The sequence below is a fragment of the Vipera ursinii genome, assembly GCF_947247035.1.
Source record: "Vipera ursinii genome assembly, chromosome: 15".
NCBI lineage: Eukaryota > Metazoa > Chordata > Lepidosauria > Squamata > Viperidae > Vipera > Vipera ursinii.
This window is the reverse complement of record NC_139528.1, coordinates 6288949-6311865: the sequence shown is the minus strand read 5'-3', so window position 1 is coordinate 6311865 and position 22917 is coordinate 6288949. Positions and strand designations below refer to the sequence as shown.

General features: G+C 45.1%; 2 protein-coding genes across 2 annotated transcripts in view; both read right to left on the bottom strand.

The window, feature by feature from the left end:
- Positions 1-20994: 20994 nt before the first annotated feature.
- Positions 20995-22917, bottom strand: part of NRXN2 (neurexin 2) — a 224839-nt gene continuing 222916 nt past the window's right edge. The window contains 2 exon segments of the mRNA XM_083374184.1: positions 20995-22392; positions 22395-22412. Coding sequence (XP_083230310.1) covers positions 22109-22392; positions 22395-22412 — 302 coding nt within the window. The 3' untranslated portion in view covers positions 20995-22108.
- On the bottom strand, positions 22417-22911 carry LOC310647494 (neurexin-3-beta-like; the record flags this gene model as incomplete). Its single annotated transcript, XM_083374808.1, has 1 exon — positions 22417-22911. A coding segment is annotated over exon 1 (282 nt), but the record flags the coding sequence as incomplete, so codon positions are not given.

The window sequence follows — 22917 nt, the reverse complement described above, 5'->3', positions numbered from 1 at the left end:
ACGTTTGATTTATGATTTTGATGATTGGACAGGATGGGCCGTAGAAAGAAGAGGGTTCTGCTGCAACGATTGAGCAAGAGGCAAATCTGCAGTTGTATTTATCACGGATGTAAAGAAAATCATCAGCTACTTCTTTGTGAATTTTTTTGTTTCTTTTCTACTTTTCTTTTACCTTTTGTTTTTCGCTTTCTTGCAGTTCTCTTTGATTTTTTTTTCTTTTTTTTTACTTCATACTGATATTAGTTTTATATTCTGTTTTTTAAAAAATCACAGACAAACATACACACACACAAACACATATATCGTACATATCTGGAAGAGTTGCTAAGAAATGAATTCATTTGTCTCAACCAGGGGTCTTCCAAGTTGGTAACTTTAAGACTTGTGGACTTCATTTATGGTGGCTGGGGAATTCTGGGAGCTGAAGTCCACAAGTCTTAAAGTTGCCAAGTTTGGCTGATTGAGGAATTCTGGGAGTTGAAGTCCACAAGTCTTAAAGTTGCCAAGTTTGGCTGATTGAGGAATTCTGGGAGCTGAAGTCCACAAGTCTTAAAGTTGCCAAGTTTGGCTGATTGAGGAATTCTGGGAGTTGAAGTCCACAAGTCTTAAAGTTGCCAAGTTTGCCGGGTGGGGAATTCTGGGAGCTGAAGTCCACGAGTCTTAAAGTTGCCAAGTTTGGCTGATTGAGGAATTCTGGGAGTTGAAGTCCACGAGTCTTAAAGTTGCCAAGTTTGGCTGATTGATGAATTCTGGGAGTTGAAGTCCAGAAGTCTTAAAGTTGCCAAGTTTGCCGGGTGGGGAATTCTGGGAGCTGAAGTCCACGAGTCTTAAAGTTGCCAAGTTTGGCTGATTGAGGAATTCTGGAAGCTGAAGTCCACAAGTCTTAAAGTTGCCAAGTTTGCTGACTTGGGGAACTATCTGCCTACCCAGTGAGGGACATTTAGTGAATATTTGCATTTCGCAAGAGCTTGGACTAGATGACCACTAAGGTCTCTTCAGACTTATATGTTCTTGGATTCTATATGGGTGTCTAATCAACGAGTGGGAAATATTTCTCCTGAGTTCAAAATACTTCATTTGGATTTTGAAAACCCCCATTTTTTAATGGGTTGTTTACCTTCTTCCATCCTTTCTTGCCGGAACAACTTCCAACTCTGAACATTTTAAATTCAAACGTTTTGGCGTATTTCACATGTTTAAAATGCATGTGTGTCAAAGACAATCAAGCCTGGAATCCTAAATTATCTAACATTATCCAGTTGCCTGACTGAAGCTAGCAGATGTTGCAAAGTAGAGCAAACAATGAAAATGAGAAACATTTGGCATTCAGCCTTGGCATTGTTTTCATCACTGGAGCTCGGCTTGGAAATGCCAAACGTGCCTCTGAGCGAATGCAAAGTCCCTTTTGATCTACAACCGGGGGTCCCCAACCCTGAGGCTCTGGCCCGCTACTGGGCCTTGAGCCCTTCAGAACCAGGCCGCAGAAGTGGCGGGCGAGTGCGTACGGGCGTGCATCTCCATATGTGCAAGCCGCGGGCAAGCGCGTGGGAGCATGCTCCATTTGTGCAAGTGGAGGGCATGCATGCCTGCATGCATGCATGCTTACCCGCTGCTTGCACAGAACCACACACTCTTCCCCACAAGCTGGTCCACAAAGCAGGAATGTTTGGGGACCACTGAACTACACTATACCAGCTCCATCTGAGACTGTCCTGGTTCCTCAACCTCTGATGCTAATCTTGTTAATCCAGGTGACATCCGAGCTGGCCTGACTGGGATGGATAAGGGATAGTCGGACATGCTGGATAGGGGAAACCTTTATCACTTTACATCTCTCTACCTCTCTATCCATCATCTATCGCTATCTCTCATCTATCTATCTACCTATCTATCATCTATCTCTATCGTCATCTCTGTATCTATTATCTATTAGCCTTGGTGGAGCAGTGGGCTAATGCCTCCTTAGGTAACACCAGCTGCCTGCCATGAGTGCAGGTTCGAGTCCCACCAGGCTCAAGGTTGACTCAGCCTTCCATCCTTCCCAGGTAGGTAAAATGAGGACCCATTTTTTTAAGAGGATAAGATTATTTGGAAGTAATATTAACTTTCAAGTAATTCATACTTGTAGTTCAGCCTCTACGTCAAGTGAATAGAGCCTTGGTGGAGCAGTGGGCTAATGCCTCCTTAAGTAACACCAGCTGCCTGCCATTAGTGCAGGTTCGAGTCCCACCAGGCTCAAGGTTGACTCAGCCTTCCATCCTTCCCAGGTAGGTAAAATGAGGACCCAGATTGTTGGGGGAAATTAAGCTGACTTTGTAATAATGCCGCTTGGGGTGTGTGTGAAAGCCCTAACAAGCAGGCATATACACAGAATGAAGGCTACTGCTAAGCTTGTAAGCCGCCCTGAGTCTTCGGAGAAGGGCGGGATATAAATGGAATTTAAAAAAATAAAAAAAATAAAAATATCTCTACCTACCATCTACAGTATCTTTCTATCTACCTATCAACTACCTTTTCTCTCTCTCTCTCTCTCTCTTTCTCTCTCTCTTATCTATCAACTTGTATCTATCTATCCATCCATCCATCATCTATCATCTATTATCAACTTCTATCTATCTATCTATCTATCTATCTATCTATCTATCTATCTATCTATCTATCATCTCTCTATCATGTTATCTATCAACATCTATCTATCTATCTATCTATCTATCTATCTATCTATCTATCTATCTATCTATCTATCTATCTATCCATCCATTCATCCATCCTCTCTCTATCATGTTATCAACATCTATCTATCTATCTATCTATCTATCTATCTATCTATCTATCTATCTATCTATCTATCTATCTATCTATCTATCTATCTATCTATCATCTCTCTATCATGTTATCTATCAACATCTATCTATCTATCTATTTATCTATCCATCCATTCATCCATCCTCTCTCTATCATCTATTATCAACTTCTATCTATCTATCTATCTATCTATCTATCTATCTATCTATCTATCTATCTATCGCCTCAGTGGGGGTAGGAAGACTCGGGGCTGTGACTCTAAGCTGCAAGAGGGGCTACAACAGACCCCAGAATCAAGCCCAGACCTCCAGGTGTGGTCCCACCAGAGCTGAGGAGAGAGAGGGGAAAAGATTTTCTGCATCTGGCACAAGGCTTTTCCTGAATGGCGTCAGCCCTTTTAGCATCTGCCTCCCACTGCCGGCTGAAATTCAGCGTGTGGCGGGAACACACCTGAGTCCTTCCGCACTGCTCTGCTTCGGAGCCATGAATTCCCCTCCCTTGCACGTGCGCAGGTGCCTGGCTTGATCATTCCTTCCTTCTGGCGCATTTCACACAGGCTTCCCCAAAGGCCCGAAATTTTCTTCTGCATAAATCTCCTGGAAACCCCCCCTTCTTTGCGGTTATTTCCTCTGCTCCCTTTCAAAGGGGGCTACGGCAATTTGCCCCAGCCAGCTGGCCACGGGACAAGAATTACGCTAATATCAAAGAAATAATCAAATAGAATCTTTAAAGAAATGGTGCCAAAGGAGGGGCAAAATAAAATGGGAATGACAGAAATGAAAATGGTTCTCCTGTTATTAATTTTTGCCCAGTTTTTAGTTTCTCATCAATATTCCAATTTAACCTTTGATATTTATAATGTTCAGGCTTTGGGTAACCAAGATTTCCCTTGTCTCAATTCATGACAAAATATAATATCCAAAATACACATTTTATCCTTTTGGATGTAATCTTGTTCTATTTCCTAAAAGTTATCTATTTCCCACCATATTAAATCATCTACTTAATAATACAATATCCCCCTTTAATAAATCAAAACCATTATGTATATTGCCTGGGTTAATCAATAAATCAAACATATTGTTCACGAAGGTTGAATGTAATTAAGATATGTATAAGCTAAAATTTTATTGATAAATGCAATAAGGATGTTTTTATTGAGTTGACATAACTAGAACTGCGCTAGCTTGAAATAGGAGACAGTAAAAATGTTAAGGGAAAAAGAGAAGAAATATCTGAAGTTGTAACTTGAGATTCGCACTAAAGATTTTGTTATCGAACTGTTGATTAACCCCGTCACCCCGTTGCTTTTTAAATACTTAAATGGGAAATCGAAAAAATAAATAAAACATCCTAAGAAATTAACATGATTCTTGAATCATTTTAAATAATTAAACTGTTGAATTGTCCCCGCAGTGAGTTGTCCATGGCGAGTTGGCTGTGGCAAGACATCCCATTCCTCTTGGCAGAGATCTAAAGTGATCACTTTCAGAGGTTTGGCTTGATCCTTCCTACAGAACGTATCAGAACATTCATCTTCACTCCCCTTGGCCACGTCCCATCATTGGCCAAAGACGGATGGTTTTTACATCTCTTATTTTGATTTCCTTTTGTGCGCAAACCCATTTTATCTGTTTGTGACCTAAATGTCTTTTTTCAACCCCTCCCCTCCGCAAAATCAAATGTGGTGGGTTCTCACATTGTACCAGACTAAGCTGCAAAACCAACCAACCAAATGCATGTGGTTAAAACTAACCAAATCTGTTAGGTGGTGTGAATGCAACCACGAGTTTGTTAACTAGTTGAACATGTGTAAACCCCACAGCAATTGTGTTTTGGGCACTCTCTGTTAGTGATATCTGTGGCTCTTTCACAGGTTTAAGGCGTGCTCGAAAAGATGTGTTTTTATCATTCTTTCAAAAATTGCCCTTGCGTTCTCCAGAACTTTTCCTTCTTTTTTTTTTTAAATCTTGTTTCTTTTTAAAAAGAAAAAGCAAAGTACACAACTGTAATCGTAAGCCTTTGCTTTCTAACAAAATTGCATTTTACCTCTCCTTTAAGAAGCCAACCTTTTAATTCATGCTAAAATAATTCTGTGGATATGCTGCACACATACACATACACAAACACACACACACACACACGCACACACAAACACACACACAGCTGAACCGTTGGCTTGACAGCACTTGAATAAAAGGCTGTTACAGCACTAATTGAATAATTGATTTTTAAAACTCACCTTCTATCTTTCCATCCATCACCACGGGGGAAAATAAAATGTGCTTTCCTCATCAGCAATTAAAAAGGCTCACTGGCAATGCTCTTGATTTAAAATAAATATGAAATACATTGGGCTGTAAGACAACAATTAGACAAATGCACCTGAACAGCGTCATATTAAACCCTTGATGGCAAAAATGGGCATGGGTCTTTTAAAAACATAATTGCTCTGGGGAATTTTTGCCCAGGGTTAATGCGACGTGTTGTGTAACCGGCTTAAATTGATGGGTCAGTGTGCAAAGCCAGAGTTTAAGCAAGCAGGAATTAAGCTTGCCAACCAGCTTATTCTTTATTTTCATGCTGTATCGGAGCTAAAACCCGCTTGCCTTTTAATGTTTTTCAAAGCCGGGAGCAAATCCTATTTTCGTGTCTCCGAATGCCTGGTGGGATCCATCACAGACGAAATTACTGGCTCCCAATTCAACCCACTTGTCAACCTATCTTTCTGGCCTGAGTTGCATCTTGTTTGCTGCAAGATTTTGTCGGTGTAAAAAAAAAAAATTATAAATCCCAAGGAACTTGAAAGCTTGGGCTCTCTCCCTTTGGTCGATCCCAAGCGCTGATCCTGACGGGGCCAAAAATCTTTGGGTACATTCTGGAAGGACTTTAGGGAGATTCGGCAGCACATTCGCACAATGCTTTCTACTTTGCTACCTAGTTTTCCTAAGGGCATTGTGTGTTGCACAAACACACACACACACACCCGTTGGCAGTTTAGTTTACGATTGGCAAGCAGAGGCGTTGCCTGGAAGAGCCGGGCCAATGAAGTCCAAATGGCAGTTGTGAGTCCAACTGAAACCCAGATCCTCCTGCCATGCAGTGCAAGAAAAAAAAAAGACCAGGTTTTGGGTTCAATCAGAATTGAGCCAGAAGGGACCTTGGAGGTCTTCTAGTCCAGCCCCCTGCTTCAGTAGGAGACCCTATACCACTCCAGACAAGTCCGGTCTCTTCTTAAAAGCCTTAGAGGGATGGAGCACCCACAACTTCTGGAGGCAAGCTGTCCCACTGATTAATTTTTCTCACTGTTGGGAAATTTCTCTTTCATTCCAGGTTGCTTCTCTCCTTGATTAGTTTACATCCGTTGCTTCTTGTCCTGCCTTTCAGGGGCTTTGGAGAACAGAACCGAACAAAGTAGGAAGGGACCTTGGAGGTCTTCTAGTCCAACCTCTGCTCAACCTGGAGACCCTATCCCATTCTGGACAAATGGCCTTCCAGCCTCTCCTTGAAAGCCTCCAAGGTTGGAGCACCCACAACTTCTGGAGGCAAGTAGTTCCAGTGGTTAATTGCTCTCAGATTTCTCTTTAATTCCAGGTTGCTTCTCTCCTTGATTAGTTTCCACCCATTTCTTCTTCGCCTGCCCGCTGGTGCTCTGGAGAATAGGTTGACCCCTCCTCTCTTCTCTGTGGCAGCCCCTCAAATACTGGAAGGCTGCTATCCTGTCTCTCCCCCCACCATCTTTCTTTTCACTAGATTAGACATCTCCAATTCCTGCAACCGTTCTTCAAATGATTCAGCAAATTGCATGGGTCTTGAATTCAAACGTTTTGCTTGACCTCAAGACAACTTCACCTGCCCCCCCTTCATATGTTAATATAAAGGTAAAGGTTCCCCCGCACGTGCGTGCTAGTCGTTTCTGACTCTAGGGGCCGGTGCTCATCTCCGTTTCAAAGCCGAAGAGCCAGCGCTTGTCTGAGGACGTCTCCGTGGTCATGTGGCCGGCACGACTAGACGTCAAAGGCGCATGGAACCTTCCCACTGTAGTGGTCCCTGTTTTTCTACTTGCATTTTTATGTGCTTTCGAACTGCTAGGTTGGCAGAAGCTGGGATGAGTAACAGGCGCTCACTCTGCTATGCAGCACTCGGGATTCGACCCGCCAAACTGTCGACCTTCTGATCGACAAGCTCAGCGTCCTAACCCATTGAGCCACCTGAGCAGTTTCCCCGCCCAATGAAGCTGTTCAAAGAACTGTGTGGCCTTAATTTCAGTGGCTGGATGAGTGCAGAAACGTGGGCTCCGTTCACACAACAGGCTAAACCTTGAGCAAGCAAGACGGAAGCAGGAAGCAGCTATGGCAAAACCACTTTGGCATCTGTAGGCCACATTTCCATAGCTGCAAAATTATTATCATTCACACGGATAGCTACCTGTCGATTTCAAGAAAGAATTGCTGCCCTGGGTTAATGGCTTCTTTCGGGAGACAGAAGCAACTTTTGTGTTTCGTGTTTTGTTGTTGTTTTTTTACTGGGAGACTCATTGATTTTTTTGCAGATGCTTCCCTGCTTTTAAATTATATACAGGTGGTTTGGAAGCACGCAGGAAGATGGGCAGAAACGGAGACGGTTTTTTTCTGGCTGCCTCTCCTCCTTCCGTTGGGCACTAACCAGAACACACCTGATTTGATCAAACATTTTACGGAGAGCTCTTTAATTGGAGTAGATGCTTCAGTTGCAACGTTCAGTTCCCCTCTTTTTCCTCGTATTGAGTAAATCCAGTTTGGTCTTGTGGTTTAGGCACCAGGCTAGAAAGCAGGAGATGGTGAGTTCTAGTCCCGCCTTATGGTTGGGTAACTTTGGGCCAATGATGAGGAGATGGTGAGTTCTAGTTCTGCGTCAGGCATGAAAGCTGAGTGATTTGGGGCCAGTCCCTTTCCACCTCACAGGGTTGTTGTGGTGGGGAAAATAGGAGAAGGAAAGTGTGTGGCATATGTTCACCCCCTTGAATTATTTTAAAAATAATAAAGGGGGATACAGAGTAAATAAATGAAAGAAAGAAAGAAAGAAAGAAAGAAAGAAAGAAAGAAAGAAAGAAAGAAAGAAAGAAAGAAAGAAAGAAAAAAGAATAGAAAGAAAGAAAAGCCAACAGAAATGTTAATAATTCATCTGCATGATATTAAGAACAGTCTTGCTGAGAAGTGAAATCATTCATTTGCATGACATTTAAAGCCAAGGTTTGCTTAGCATTGGTTTCTTAGAGAGAAGCAACCTGGAACTAAGGAGAAAGTTCCTGACAGTGAGGACAATTAACCAGTGGAACAGCCTGCCTCCAGAAATCGTGGGTGCTCCATCACTGGAGGTTTTTTAAGAAGAGACTGGACAGTCACTTGTCTGAGATGCTATAGGTTCTCCTGCTTGAGCAGGGGGCTGGACTACAAGACCTCCAAGGTCCCTTCTACCTCTATTCTATTCTATTCTATTCTATTCTATTCTATTCTATTCTATTCTATTCTATTCTATTCTATTCTATTCTATTCTATTCTATTCTATTCTATTCTATTCTATTCTATTCTATTCTATTCTATTCTATTCTGTATTTCTATTCCATACTATATTTCTATTCTATTCTATTCTAATTCTATTATTCTATTCTGCATTTCTATTCTATTCTAATTCTATTATTCTATTCTATTCTGTATTTCTGTTCTATACTATATTTCTATTCTATTCTATTCTATTTTCTATTCTGTTCTATTCTATTATTCTATTCTAATTCTATTATTCTATTCTGTATTTCTATTCTATAATTCTATTCTATTCTATTCTATTCTATTCTATTCTATTCTATTCTATTCTATTCTATTCTATTCTATTCTATTCTATTCTATTTCTATTCTATTCTATTCTATTCTCTGAAATAACAACAACAATAGAACTGCTTCCATCAGCGACAATATCTGTAATACCATCTAACATCCACATCTGCCTATCCCAGGTCTTTGGTAAGGACTCGATAGGTAGACAAAAAGGCCAAATCCAGTCTGAACATCTGGCTGACTGTGCGATGATCAATAATAATATCATCTTAAGAAAACGCTAGTGGTGTTCAGATAGCTTGCAAACCACTTTCCTATCTCTGCCATCCCGTCTTAACTTGGTTTTAAACTTATCAGACCTGAATATTCTGATTTTGCAAAAAAAAAAAAAAACTGCTTTACTCAGAACTGCCTATATACTCAGGGGTTACCTTAACAGCTCTTAGGACCTGAACTGTTGAACATTAACCACAATCATCATCATCATCATCATATAGGGAACAGTTGCTGGAATTGGGTATGTGTAGTTTAATGAAGAGAAGGGTGAGGGGTGACATGATAGCAGTCTTCCAATCTCTCAGGGGCTGCCCTAAAGAAGAGGGAGTCAAGCTATTCTCCAAAGCGCCCGAAGGCAGGACAAGAAGCAACGGATGGAAACTCATCAAGGGGAGAAGCAACCTGGAACTAAGGAGAAACTTCCTGACAGTGAGGACAATTAATCAGTGGAACTCCTTGCCTCCAGAAGCTGTGAATGCTCCATCGCTGGAAGCTTTTAAGAAGAGACTGGACAGCCATTTGCCTGAAATGGTATAGGGTTTCCTGCCTGAGCAGGGGGTTGGACTAGATGACCTCCAAGGTCCCTTCCAACTTTATTATTATTATTATTATTATTATCATCATCATCATCATCATCATCATCATCATCATCATCATCATCATCTTGAAGAAAACACTAGTGCTGTTCAGATGGCATGAAAATCACCCCCCCCGTCTCTCTCCCCCCCTCCATCTTAACTTGATTTCCCTTGATGGCTTAATTCTGCCGGCAGCCTAAGAGAAAGGCTGGTTTCCATTAATACGACAAACCGCAGACGAGTCACTGTCACCTTAGTCTAGTCGGGCATGTTGTGTGAATCTAGTTCCCGGATGGCTAAAGGTGTGTGTGTGTGTGTTTCCAAACCCAGTTTTTATTGCAGAATCATGGAATTTAAATAGGGAGGGCAAACAGTGACAGCCCTCTTATACCTAGGCTACCAGTCCTTTTTTCTACAACCAGGAGCTGTTTAGGAGAAGCAAAAAGAGAGCTGAGCAATTTGGGGAGACTGTTTTAACGCAAGTCTTTTACTCCATCAATTTGGGTTTTTAATAAAAGGGCAAAAAAAAAACCCCCACACAACCCTGATTAAATGTCAAGTTTCTGAAGATTTGCAGCAGGGCCGAGTCATTATTTTTTGCCCTTGACTTGATGGGGATCGGACTGGGGAGGGGCAGAGGAATTTCCAAAATGTCTGTGCCAGAGACCATCTCAAACAAAGCCGGAATTCACATTTAATTGGCTTGCATTTAGAGCCCTTTTGTGATGGGGCTTTGGCCCCTTTAGGGGCATAAAACAAGATGCAAGTTGGTCTAAAAACTCTCCAAGCCCCACATCCCAAACTTTCCAGAGTCGTGAGCATCCTCGGAGAGTCGCCGTGGGCTCCCCTTGGCCTTCTGGCCACAAAGGACGCACGCACACCTGCGGCCAGGTGCGCAAGTCCCCCCCCTCCTCCCAACACAGCCTGATTTTGCATTTACATTTTGCAGAGAAGGACCAACAAGGCATCTCCGACAGTGGGCTAAGCCAAAATCTTGGCAAGATAAATGCAGGTAAGTCCTCGACTTATGGACACAAATGAGCCCAGAACTTATGTTGCTAAGTGAGACATTTGTCGAGTGGGTTTTGCCCCATTTGACGATGTTTCGTGCCATATTTGTTAAGTGAATCGCTGCAGTTGTTAAGTTAGTAACTAACCAACCTGGGTTAAATCCAGGTTTTTGCTTAGCAAGGAAGCAAATAAAGAGGTATATTTCCACTTAGCGCAGGTTGTTTCTATCATCAACACAATAACTCGGAACTGCCCATATACTCAGACGTTACTTAAACAGCTCTTAGGTCCTTGGTTAGAACTTGGAACTGTTGGGGTTTTACCAGTCCCAGGCTGTGAATTGAATTAAAGATTAAATCAATGATGATGATGATGATGATGATGATGATGATGATGATGATGATAATAATAATAATAATAATAATAATAATAATAATAATAATAACAACAACAACTCGATAGGTAGACAAAAATGCCAAATCCAGTCTGAACATCTGGCTGGCTGTGTGATTAATAATAATAATAATAATAATAATAATAATAATAATAATAATAATAATAATAATAATAATACTTGTGGGATCCTGTGGGACTTTCGGATCCAAACTGACACACACCTGAGATCAATATTGTGGAAAAGGAAAAAAGTCTGGTTCGCTGATATTGTAATATCAGGTGATGCAGGCATTGAAGAGAAACAGATAGAAAAAATAATAAATGAAATATTGTGATCTACAAATTGAGCTTGAGCGTTTGTGGAGGAAGGAATCAAGGGCTGTACCAAGAACAACCGGAGCCCTTGGAGCAATATACAAAGGGCTGCTGAGATACATGGAAAATTTCAACTTATTAGACCTGAATATCCTGATTTTGGGGGGAAAAAACGCACCCTACTTGGAACTAACTGCCTGTATACTCAGAGGTTACTTTAACGGCTCTTAGCTCCTTGGTTAGGACCTGAACTGTTAAGAGAACAGTTAGCCAGTGGAACCGCTTGCCTCCAGAAATCGTGGGTGCTCCATCACTGGAGATTTTTAGGAAGAGACTGGACATCACCTGTCTGAGACGGTATAGGTTCTCCTGCTTGAGCAGGGGGCTGGACTAGAAGACCTCCAAGGTCCCTTCCAGCTTTATTCTGTTCTAAGAGTTTATCAGCCTCAGACTGTGAATCGAATTGATGATTAACAACAACAATAATAATAATAACAATAATGTATATTCAGGCGTTACCTTAACAGTTCTTAGATCCTTGGTTAGGACTTGAACTGTTAAATTTTTATCAGTCCCCGACTGTGAATCGAATTGATGATTACCATTACTAGTACTACTACTACTACTACTACTACTACTAATAATAATAATAATAATAATAATAATAATTCATGTGTTACCTTAACGGGTTCTTGGTTAGGACTTGAACTGTTACATTTTTACCCATCCCAGACTGTGAATCGAATTGAAGATGATGATAATGATATTATTATTATTATTTCTGAAGAAGGCCCTAGTGCTGTTCAGATGGCATGAAAACCACTTCCCAGTCTCTGCCCCCCCATCTTGTTTTCCCGTGATGGCTTAATTCTGCCGGCAGCCTAAGAGAAAGGCTGGTTTCCATTAATACGACCCACTGCAGACGAGTCACTGTCACCTTAGTCTAGTCGGGCATGTTGTGTGAATCTAATTCTTGGATGCTAAGGGTGCTCCCAAACCCAGTTTTTAATTGAACAATCGTGGAATTTGAACGGGGAGGGCAAACAATGCTACTCCCCACCCCAACCCTATGTAACCCTGGCATCTTATTCTTTTTCTACAATTTCAATTCTACAATTTCACCCCGCAGGGTTTTTGGGGTCTAGGACACTTCGCCGCGGCCACCTCACCACAGGACAACTCACTGCAGGACGAGAGTTACACTGATATCGAAGAAGATTCGTTTTTCTCGCCACGCATGTGTATACATAACCGGTGGTGGGATCCAGCCAGTTTGCACCACTTTGGTAGAACCAATAGCTAATGGACTTCCAGAAGCGGCATCGAGAGAGAACCAGTTGTTCACATATTTGAATCCCACCACTGTACATAACCCAAACTAGACTGTTGTTTCTCTGTGTCATATATGTGGGTGTATGCATAATGCTGTATTCATTTATTTTTTGTCATTTTTATGTAGTGTATATTGGAGGTGGTGACCCTTTTGAGAGCTGAATGCAATGAAATTTCATTTTAATGTATGCTGATTAGTGCACATTCAAAGTGACAATAAAGTTATTCTACTCTATTCTATTCTAAATATTATTCTATCCCGTTCTATTCTATGCCTTAATTCCATTCTATTCTATGCCATAATTCTATTCTGTTGTTCTATTCTAAATATTATTCTATTCTATTCTATTCTATTCTATTCTATTCTTTTCTTTTCTATTCTATTCTATTCTATTCTATTCTATTCTATTCCATTCCATTCTATTTCTATTCTATTCTATCCCATAATTCTATTCTGTTCTGTTCTATTCTATTGTTATTCTATTCCATTTCATTCCATATTTATTACTCTAGGGAAAGGTAAAGGTTCCCCCACACGTGCGTGCTAGTCGTTTCCGACTCTCGGGGCCGGTGCTCATCTCCGTTTCAAAGCCGAAGAGCCAGCGCTTGTCCGAGGACGTCTCCGTGGTCATGTGGCCGGCATGACTAGATGCCAAAGGCGCACGGAACGCTGTTACCTTCCCACCGTAGCGGTCCCTATTTTTCTACTTGCATTTTTACGTGCTTTCGAACTGCTAGGTTGGCAGAAGCTGGGATGAGTAACAGGCGCTCACTCTGCTATGCAGCACTCGGGATTCGACCTGCCAAACTGCTCAGCGTCCTAACCCACTGAGCCACCGCATCCCTTTTATTTTCTACTCTACTCTACTCTTATTCTGTTATTCCATTCTATTCCATTCATGGTGGAATAGAATCCTTAAACAAAGGATGCCAAAGGAGGGACAGAATGAAATGTGAAGGACAAACATGAAAATAAAATTTTAAATTATTTTAAATAATTAAATTGTCCTGCGGTGAGTTGGCCATGGCAAGTTGGCTGTTGTAAGTTGTCCGTGGCAAGTCGTCCCATTCCGGGCTCTGGAACAGGAGCTCCGGAAGCAGCCAGGGAAGAGAATTGGAGAGAACTGAGTCTTCGCTTTCCACTCTGTGCCTCGTTCCAACCCAATAAAAATAAAGACTAAAACAACATATACGAAGTATAGAATCAATTGTATTCCCCTTTGTGCTAAATGTACATGGGTTGGACATCTTCTTTTGCTCATAATCATTTTATCAGTAACACTTTACAATAACATTGAAGAATACAGGAATTTTACAGGGTAAATATGTAGAATCACAGTTTATCCCACCCAACCCTTCCCCAGGGGGGAGAAAAAAAAATTTTTTTTAAACGGGAAAGGTATATTTTTTCCGTTTTCCTCGTTGTCGTTTTAAAAAAGTATCTGTTATAAAAAAAGTAAACGAAATTAAATCTTGATTTCCACCCCAAATGGAATGTCGTTAAAAAAAAGAAGGGGGAGGGGAGAAGAAAAATGACAGGATTTTCATTCTTAAAATTAATAGCTTCCCCCCCATTCCCCCAGTCCGTTCTTTTTCTTTAAAAAGAGAAAGAGGGTTTCAGGATCATCTCTTTTTTTTTTTGAATTTTTATTTTTTATTTTATTTTTAATGGAGTTTTTCAACCTTCTTCCCAGATAAAAAAACTGAAATATTAATAATGTACAAATAAATTTACATTTGATAACAATGTTCATTACGTGCACATAGAAAAGGGCAGGAGGATTTTTGCCACAAATTCGGATAAAGTTTTGGACAGCGGGGAGGGGGGTGGGTGAGAAACGTGAAAGGTCACAAGGATGAAAATGAACCGTTGAGGCTGGGGGTGTTTTTTTTTTGGGGGGGGGGGAGAAACACGTTAAAAATGATGCTTTGGGTCATTCTTTCCGTAAACGGGAGCTACGATAGCAATCGAAACCAATCTAAAGGCGTTGGAAGTTGATCAGAGCCGAAAACGGCTTTTCCCTTTATCTGTTGGGCCTTCGGATGTGCCGGCTTGCGACTCCCACGCTTGCACAAGTTGGCTGGGCCCCATGGGAGCCGTAGTCCCACATATTGGCAGGGAGGTTGGCACTGATGTTTTTTTTTGTTTTGTTTCCCCCCCCCCTCCCAGTGTCCCAGTGTGGCTGCCACATGGTTTGTTCAGATCGGCGGGGCGAATGGCAAAGGCCTGCGCCTCGCCCTGGCACCACCGATCAGCCGCATCCATACGGCACGCTTGCTCCAATTTCCCCAATTTCTCCAAAAACGAAGGCCCACCCACAACTATATTTCACCTGGCTTCTGGAAATTGATTTGTGTAGGTTTACACAGACGGGAGGTTCCAGCGATAAGATTTTATTTTTATTTATTTTTTTAAAAAAGGAAGCTGGCTTAAAACAGACCGAGGTTGTTAGCGTCGTGTGCCTAAGCCCCCTTTTCGCTGACTTGAGCTGAAGGTGTTGTGTGGATGCAGCCCGTGTGTATGTTCCGTGCTGACTCGAAGGCAAAGCAGACACCCTTGTTCATTGCACGGGTTGGGGGGTGGCGGGTTCGCAAGAGGGAGACCGTGTGAAATTGCACGGAATTAGCCTTGGGGCTACACAGCATTCTTCTTCCATGGTGGGCCCAGCCGGCATCTCCGAGGCCCTGAACGAGACCTCGCTTCTCATTCTGGTCCCTCTTCTAACTCTCCAGCGTTCCAAGACTTCCCCATGCCTCAAACGTTCCCCTTCTTAGCAGCTCCCCCTTGTTTCCCGGGCTCTTTGAGGGGGTGAAATCGTCATTTGTAGGCCATTTTGTTCCCTGGACATTGGCTAAGGTAGGCTTGAGTGGGGGAGGGGGACATTAAGGAGGGGGACATTCAGGGGGGGGTAAGGGGTCCTCTGCTGACCATCTCCCCTTCAGAGGAAGGGCCTTCTCCGATGCTATGGCCCTAGATTTGCTCCAGGACGTTCCCCTTCTCTGCATTAGAACTCGGCTAGGGTTGGGATAGGAGACCACTAGGAAATCTCCAGCTAGACTGAGAAGTAGCAAAGAGAAGAAAGGACTTTTCTAGCTCAGCGAAGAGGTCAGCAGGAGTTTTAAGAAGAGACTGGAGGGGTGTCTCCTGATCGAGCAGGGGGGCTGGACTAGAAGACCTCCAGGGACCCTTTCCAACTCGGGTTATTCCATCTTCTCTATCGGCCCTCCCGGAATAATTCATTTCATCCTCTCAGGATTCCCTCTCAGCTTGGATTGATTTTATTTTTTTTTAGAATGTAGAATAACAGAACAGGAAGGGAGCTTGGGAGGTCTTCTAGTCCAACCCCCTGCTCGAACGACAGATCCTGTAGCATTTCAGACAAAAGCTTTATAAACTGCTACTAATGCTTCTCGTGATCTTGATTCTAACCCTCTATTAATGCAGCCTAGGATTGCCATCGGCTTTTTTGGGGCTGCCGCCGCACAATGCTGGCTCCTCTTTAAGGCCTGCTGTCTTATTTTATTTTACTGCCAAACCCTTTTATTTATTTATTTATTTATTTATTTTTAATTTATTTATTTATTTATTTATTTGGATTTATATACCGCCCCTCTCCGAAGGGACTCGGGGCAGTGTACAGGGCAATTAAAACACTATAAACAACAAATGTATAAAAATTTAAATGAAATTAAATCAAATAGCCTTAAATAAATATAAATATTTTGGGGCTATAAATCGAGGGAGTTCTAAATTTCCATACATGGGGGAGCACCAGATCAGGGAGAAGGTAATACCGGAGAACCCAATAAACGGGGGGGGGGGAAACCACAATATTTTTTTTTCATTCCATGATAGGGTCTCCTTTGGGGAGGAGTGGGGGGGAATCAAAAACTCCAAAGCAAAACGGAAGACTTTCTAAACCATCCTTGGCAACTTTAAGACTGGGAGAATTCTGGGAGTTGAAGTCCACAGGTCTTAAAAGTTGCCCAAGTTGGGGACCCCTGTTCCAAGCAGCTGTTTAAAGCACAATAAAAACAGGAAAGGCTTTTGTCATCTTCCTTCGGGCAAGAATAAATACAGAAACTTTTCTGAAGACTTTTGCTGGGTGTTGTAAACCACAAACTTTTTTTTTTTTTGGAGAAAGGCACCACCCCAAAAAGCACAAAACACAGTTCAAGCATCCAACATGGCAGCCATTTCCTAATTTTTTTTGGGGGGGGAGAGGCTAAACATTGCAGTTTTTCTCAACCCGGGCGACTCGGAAGATAGGTGGACTATCAACTCCCAGAATCCCCAGCCAGCACAGGTTGGGGGATTCTTGGGAAGCAAAATCCACCCATCTTCAAGATGCCAAGGTTGAGAGACGCGACTGTAAGGTAAACCAACTTCTCCAGATTGCCAAAATTTTGCTATCTTGCCAAAATTCTTACAGTGATCCACACTCCCCCAAGTTAAAAAAAAACACACCCATTGTCGGCCGTCCAAAACATCTCACGTTTGTGTCTAGCTACACAGCCAGCACACCTGCCTTCTTCTACACTGCTTTTCCTCCAGCTGTGCCCACTTCCCTTGGCCAACGCCATGTATAATAGATTGGCAGAGAGGTGGGTGGCCCATTTATATTGTGGGTTGATTGTTGGGTTCCACCAACCCCCCCAATCTTTCCCTGGTTTTTCAAAGGGACCCACAACAAGCTCCCCGTCTTCTTGCGCACCCCCAGAAGTGAGGGAAAAACACACCCCTCCAAAAGCTGAAAAGGGGTAGCCCTCATTCCTGAAGGCAAACCAGCCCAGGAATGCTTGTCAGTTGATCCAAACGCCTTGGGTGGATGCCAGGGTCAGGGATCAGCCCTGTGGCTTGCAGCGTAATTGGTTTTCAGTTGCCTCCTCTTTCCTGGGGCAGCTAGTCCTCATCAAGGACTACTCGGCCTTGGGCGGATGAAATCCCATCTTTAGCAATGGTTAGAATTCACCCCAAATAAGGCAATTGTAATCTGATTTCTATGGGAGAGAGGGGAAAAATAAAAATGAAAACTCAAACCAGCTTCCACTTTTAAACTGACCCGTTTCCCCCTCAAAATAGAAAAAGCTGACAAGAGCACACTTTTGAGGGTGTGTGGTGTGTGTGCAACTGAGGCACTTTACGGCCTGTGGACTTCGACTCCCAGAATTCCTGAGCCAGCCATGCTGGCTCAGGAATTCTGGGAGTCGAAGTCCACAGGCCGTAAAGTTGCCATAGCTGTTTCCCCCATTTTAACACACTTGCTTTAATATTCATCAGCTCAAACCGATGTTAATTCAGATTAAGGCTGGGATGGAGCAAATACCCAGAATTTCAAAATATTGTCTCCCTGTTTTTGGTGTGTGGGGGGGTTTTTCCCCATCTTGTAAGGCGAACTCCACATTTAACCGCTTTTTCCACTGATCGAGCGAAACCGACAAGATTAAACTGAACTAACCATCTTTTAAGTCGCATCGACTGCCATGGCCAACCTCCATCTTAACTCCGAAGTACCTTTTAGTAACAATTCACCGATTAATCCAAATTTTCCAACTGAGGCAGCTGCCCGGTGGCTTTCCATTTCACCAAGCAGAAGGGCTGGGGAAAACGGCTGGCACAGATTGCCCCCCCCTAGTTTTAAGGCACCCCAAAATGATGCAGGGTTGAGGGTTTCCAGATTAGGTTCAGAGTGAATCCCGTTGCTTTAATCTTCTCTGCTGAAGAATCTTTTCCGTTTTGGCGGGAAACCGAAAGTTGTTTCCAGTGGGAAGCTAAGGACCGAAACCGCAGACAAACGGCAAACATTTGCAGATGTGTGTTTTTTTTTTAATAACAAGTATAATTTAATTCCTAGATCAGCTTTCTCAACCTTGGCCAATTGAAAATGTATGGATCTCCCAACTCCCAGAATTCCCCACTCAATACGGCTGGCTGGGGAACTCTGGGAGTTGACGTCGACACACCTTGGAACACAGAACACGGGTTCAAAGGGACCTTGGAGGTCTTCTAGTCCAGCCCCCCTGGACTATACCATTTTGGACAAACAGCGGTCCGATGTCTTCTTGAAAATCTCTAGTGATAGCGCACCCACAACGTCTGGAGGCAAGTAGTTCCACTGGTTAATTGATCATCTTCAAGTGACCAAGGTTGGGACACATCCTAGAATTAACACCTTTGCTGGGTTTGGTCTTGAATTAGAAGCTAACCCAGTGCCCGAGCTAAGCTACAAAACAACAACAACAACAAAAAGTCCAAATGAGAAATCCATCCATCGATGGCCAGATGAACAACCGGCAAAGATTTGATTCCCATAAAAGGGGAGCAAGAAAAATAGAATTGGTTGTCCCTTTTGGGTCATTTGACCCCAATCTAGAGAAGTCCGAGACTCAAAATGGGGTGGTGGACTAAGGATAAACCCCCACCCCAAATGTTTGTTGGCAACGAGATTCAAGACTTTGGAGATTTTTCGAGCAATTTGACACAGATGCCAGCTGGGTGTAATTTATGTCTGCAGAGCCTAATAGTCATGGGGGGGGCTTCTATTTTGCCTTTCCCCTGCCCCCTCTCTGTTTCCTATTAGTCCGTTTTTAGGGCATTTTACACAAGTACACACACAGGAAATAAACAAAACAAAACACCTGGTCCTTCATCGTGGGTAGCTCGAGAAACCCTGGTCTAGAATAGCAATTCTTCCCCGCTCTGGCCTGGATTCTTTTCTGAAGGAGTGGACGTTTTGACTGTCCACCGGAGTGAAAAAATGAGAAAGTCCATTTTTCCTGAATCCCAGTTGAGTTGGGGTTCAGGGCAGGATCCACCACGTTATGCCAGGACAGAGGTGGGCACGAATCGTGGTCACCCAACGAACCGGCAATGCTTCCCAACAGCTCACTAAGCCACAATGCAATCACAAGATCCCTCCTTGCTTTGCCCGAACCCAGCTGACCCAGAACCGCCTTGGCGCCCCGGGATGCATGGAGCCACCGATGGGCTTCTCAATAAATTTTTGGGGTGGCTTTCTTGGAGCTGCCACAGGCCGTGCCTTTGTGGGCAGGGCAGAGCTGACTCTTAATGGAGTTCTGCGGGCGGGCAAAGCGTGGCAAGACAAGAGGCAGAAGAGAGAAACCGAGGCCAGGTCTTCCATCTTCCCTGTCCCTTCTCAAATGGGGGGGTTGGGTTCCTGCTCCGATTCCCCCTCTGCTGCCTGGAAGAGTCCCAGACCCACCTCCGCTTGCCCCCAAGTCCACTTTCCCTCTCAAGAAGAGCCCTGGGCCTCCTCTCTCCCTTCCCTGTTGGATTCCCACAACCCGAGCCTCGTTTTCCCACTGTTTGCCCATTGCTGATCAGGGCCGGCTGGGTCGGGCGCTTGTGTGAACTGTACGAGGGAAAACAGAGCAATCCTGGCTTGGCGCACCAAAGGTGGAGATGGCCCAGCCTAACCTCTTGAGACGCCAAGAAGTGTTTATTTTGGGGGGGGGGAGGGCTGAACTCCTTCCCCCTCCCTTTCAAAGGTCCAGGCGACTCCTTCCATCTTCCCATCTTTGTGGTCCTCCCCCCCCCACATTTCCGCTGATTCCCCTGTTCCCCAAAGAGCCCCCTCCTTATTTAAACTCTGGATAGCTTATGCACACTGTACTCTGTATATCTCATATACCTCTATAAAGCTATTTATCACTCTACATCAATGTTTCTGAACCGTAGGCCTTTGGAGAGGGGTGGACTTCAACTCCCAGAATTCCCCAGCCAGCGTTGCTGGCTGGGGAATTCTGGGAGTTGAAGTCGACCCCTCTCCAAAGGCCTACGGTTCAGAAACACAGGTCTCTCTGTACATATATAAAGACGTATTTATAGACAGATCTCCGATTAGAGTTACCTATGGCTTTCCCTTTGCGTCGGCTCTCTGCTCCCTCTAGTTTTGGCAGAACCAGGAAGTTGGCTGCAGTCGAGAGTGGGGGAGGGGGCCCCTACCCCAAATCATACCTCACTGCCCCACCGATCTTCGGGGAAACATCCGTGGCGTCGACGATGCAGAACCGCTTTGCTCGAGGTCGGGATTTCCGGGCACCCTTGCCCCTTCCCGCCCCCTTCCCCCCCCCCGGGGTTTTTCACAAAAGCAAAAAACAAAAGTTTAAAAAACCGACTCGTGATCTGACATGCTCGTTTCTTTTAACACCGTCTGGAAGAAAGGAACACAATATAGCACCTTGTTTTCGAAGGGAGACGGAGGAAGGACGGCGGCGGGAGGCGTGGCCGATGGGGCGTCGAAATCCTTCGAAACTGGGGCGACGTCGGTCCCGCTCGGCTACGAGGGACACGACGCCACCCCCCAACTTGGTTCACAATGGCATGGAGTCATGGGCGTCAAACCTATTAGAAACCCCCTCCCACCCCTTTTTAAAATATATTTTAAAAAAAGAAAACCAGAGTGATTTGGAAACACCCCTCCCCTCCCCCCCCAGTTTTGGGGAACAAGTCGGGACCATCCGGTTGACTTTTGGAGAATCAGGAGTGAGATTGGGCCGCCATCGCCCTGGTGCCCGGCTTTCTCTTGGCGTTTCTCGGCTGTCCTCCCAGGTAATCAATGCTTAAAGGATGAGGGGAAGGTGGTGTGGTGTGGTGTGTGTGTGTGTGTGTATGTGTGTGCTGCTGGCCAGGCCAGGCCTGGGGTTAAACCAGGGCACCTTTTGAACAGGGAGGACGAAGAGGTGGGCTTGGGGGTCCTCTGTCCCCTTTCCCCCTTGGCCAGTCTGGACATCGGGCCTGGCTCCGGCCGGGGATTTGTTTCAGAGTAGCTGGGGGTGGTGGTGGGGTGGTCAGAGGGTGGCAGGGACCCTCATTTATTCCATCTCCATCAAGGGCCCAAACTCTGCCGAGGGGGAGCACCACAATCCACCCGCCCGGCCGCCTGCCTACCTGGGGCTGGCTAGGCATCATCCCGGCTGCAGTTCCCACCTGGGTGTATGCGTCTATGAGTTTCTGTGCACCCCCACGACCCCTTTTTAAGCCTCCTCCTGCGGTCCAGGCACCATCCATCACTCTTCCGGCCGAGTGGCAACCCCTCCTTCAAACGGGGGGGGGGGAGGGAGGGAGGGGGAGCGTCCACTTGCCTTTAAAGTCTGCCTAGGGGAAGAACGACAACGATGACCCTGCAGGGTTGGGAGGTCAAGGGCGATAGGAGGGGAGTGGGTGGCCCTGTAAGCTTCTCCACCTCCGCCGTCTTTCTCTCTCTCTCTCTCTCTCTATTGTTGCTGTTTGTTTGGGAGGGAAGGGGGTGTTTGTCTTCCTGCGAGGGGTGGGCGCAAAAGGAGAACGAGATGAGCGAACGCAAGAGGGTGGGCGACACGGGGCCCGTTTGGAACAGCGGCTGTCTCCCCCCCCCCAGAGGAGGAAGAGGAGGCAGAGAGGCAATTTGGGAGGTCTCCTCTGCAGAAAAAGTGTTTTGTGGGGTTTTTTTTGTGGGTGGGTGGGGAAAGAGATGCATGTCTGGATAAGTCTCGCTGCGCGCTTCCTTCGGGTGTGGGTCTCTCTCTGGAGCACGCAGGGATCTGGGCGGGGGGGAGGACAGGACAGGACAGGAGGGGGCCTCAGACATAATATTCCTTGTCCTTGTTTTTCTTGCTTTTGCTGGCCGTTTTGGGGGCGGCGGCCGGCTTCTCCTTGACCACCGTGCCGTTGCTCTGCGCCGAGTTGCTGATGTAGTTGCGGCTCTGGTCCACCTGGTAGGAGCCCTCGTCCCGGTTGCGGTACTTGTACATGGCGTAGAGGAGGATGAGGATGCAAAGGGCGGCCGCCGCCACGATGCCCACCACCATGCCGGTGGTGCTGCTGGACTCCCGGATCACCTCCACGGCGCCGGGGGGACCCCTCTCCCGGGGTCGGTGGGGTTAGCTGTGGGCAGATTGTGGAAATCGGGGGAAGAGGTTATCACGGGGTACTTGGCCCGGTTGAGCTTGTCGGGCTCGAAAGAGGTGGGCAGAGGGGGGAAGTGTTCGGGGTGGGGCCCGCGGTTGTTCATTTTGCCGGCGGGGATGCGGTGGAGCAGGGTGGGAGAAGTGGTGGAGGAGGAGGAGGAGGTCAGGAGCTGTGGGCTGGACGGGGACGCCGGCAATCCTGTCCTAAGGTTGGGGCGGTATCCGTGGGGCTTTTTGGCGGCTCCAGCCTCGGGCCGGCCCATCGGGGTCCTATCGGTGACCAGGGGGAAGGTGGTGTAAAAGTCTTCGTCGTCGGTAGGGGGCAGGCTGGAGTCAAAAACCTCCCCGGAGGCGTAGCCCGAGGCCTCGAGGCCTTCCTCGCAGTCGCTGTCCTCTTGGTCGGTCAGGCAGGGGCTTTTGGCTGAGCCGGGAGGGAGATCGTATCTTTGGTGGTCTCGATTACCGTTAGGAAGGGGCCGAAG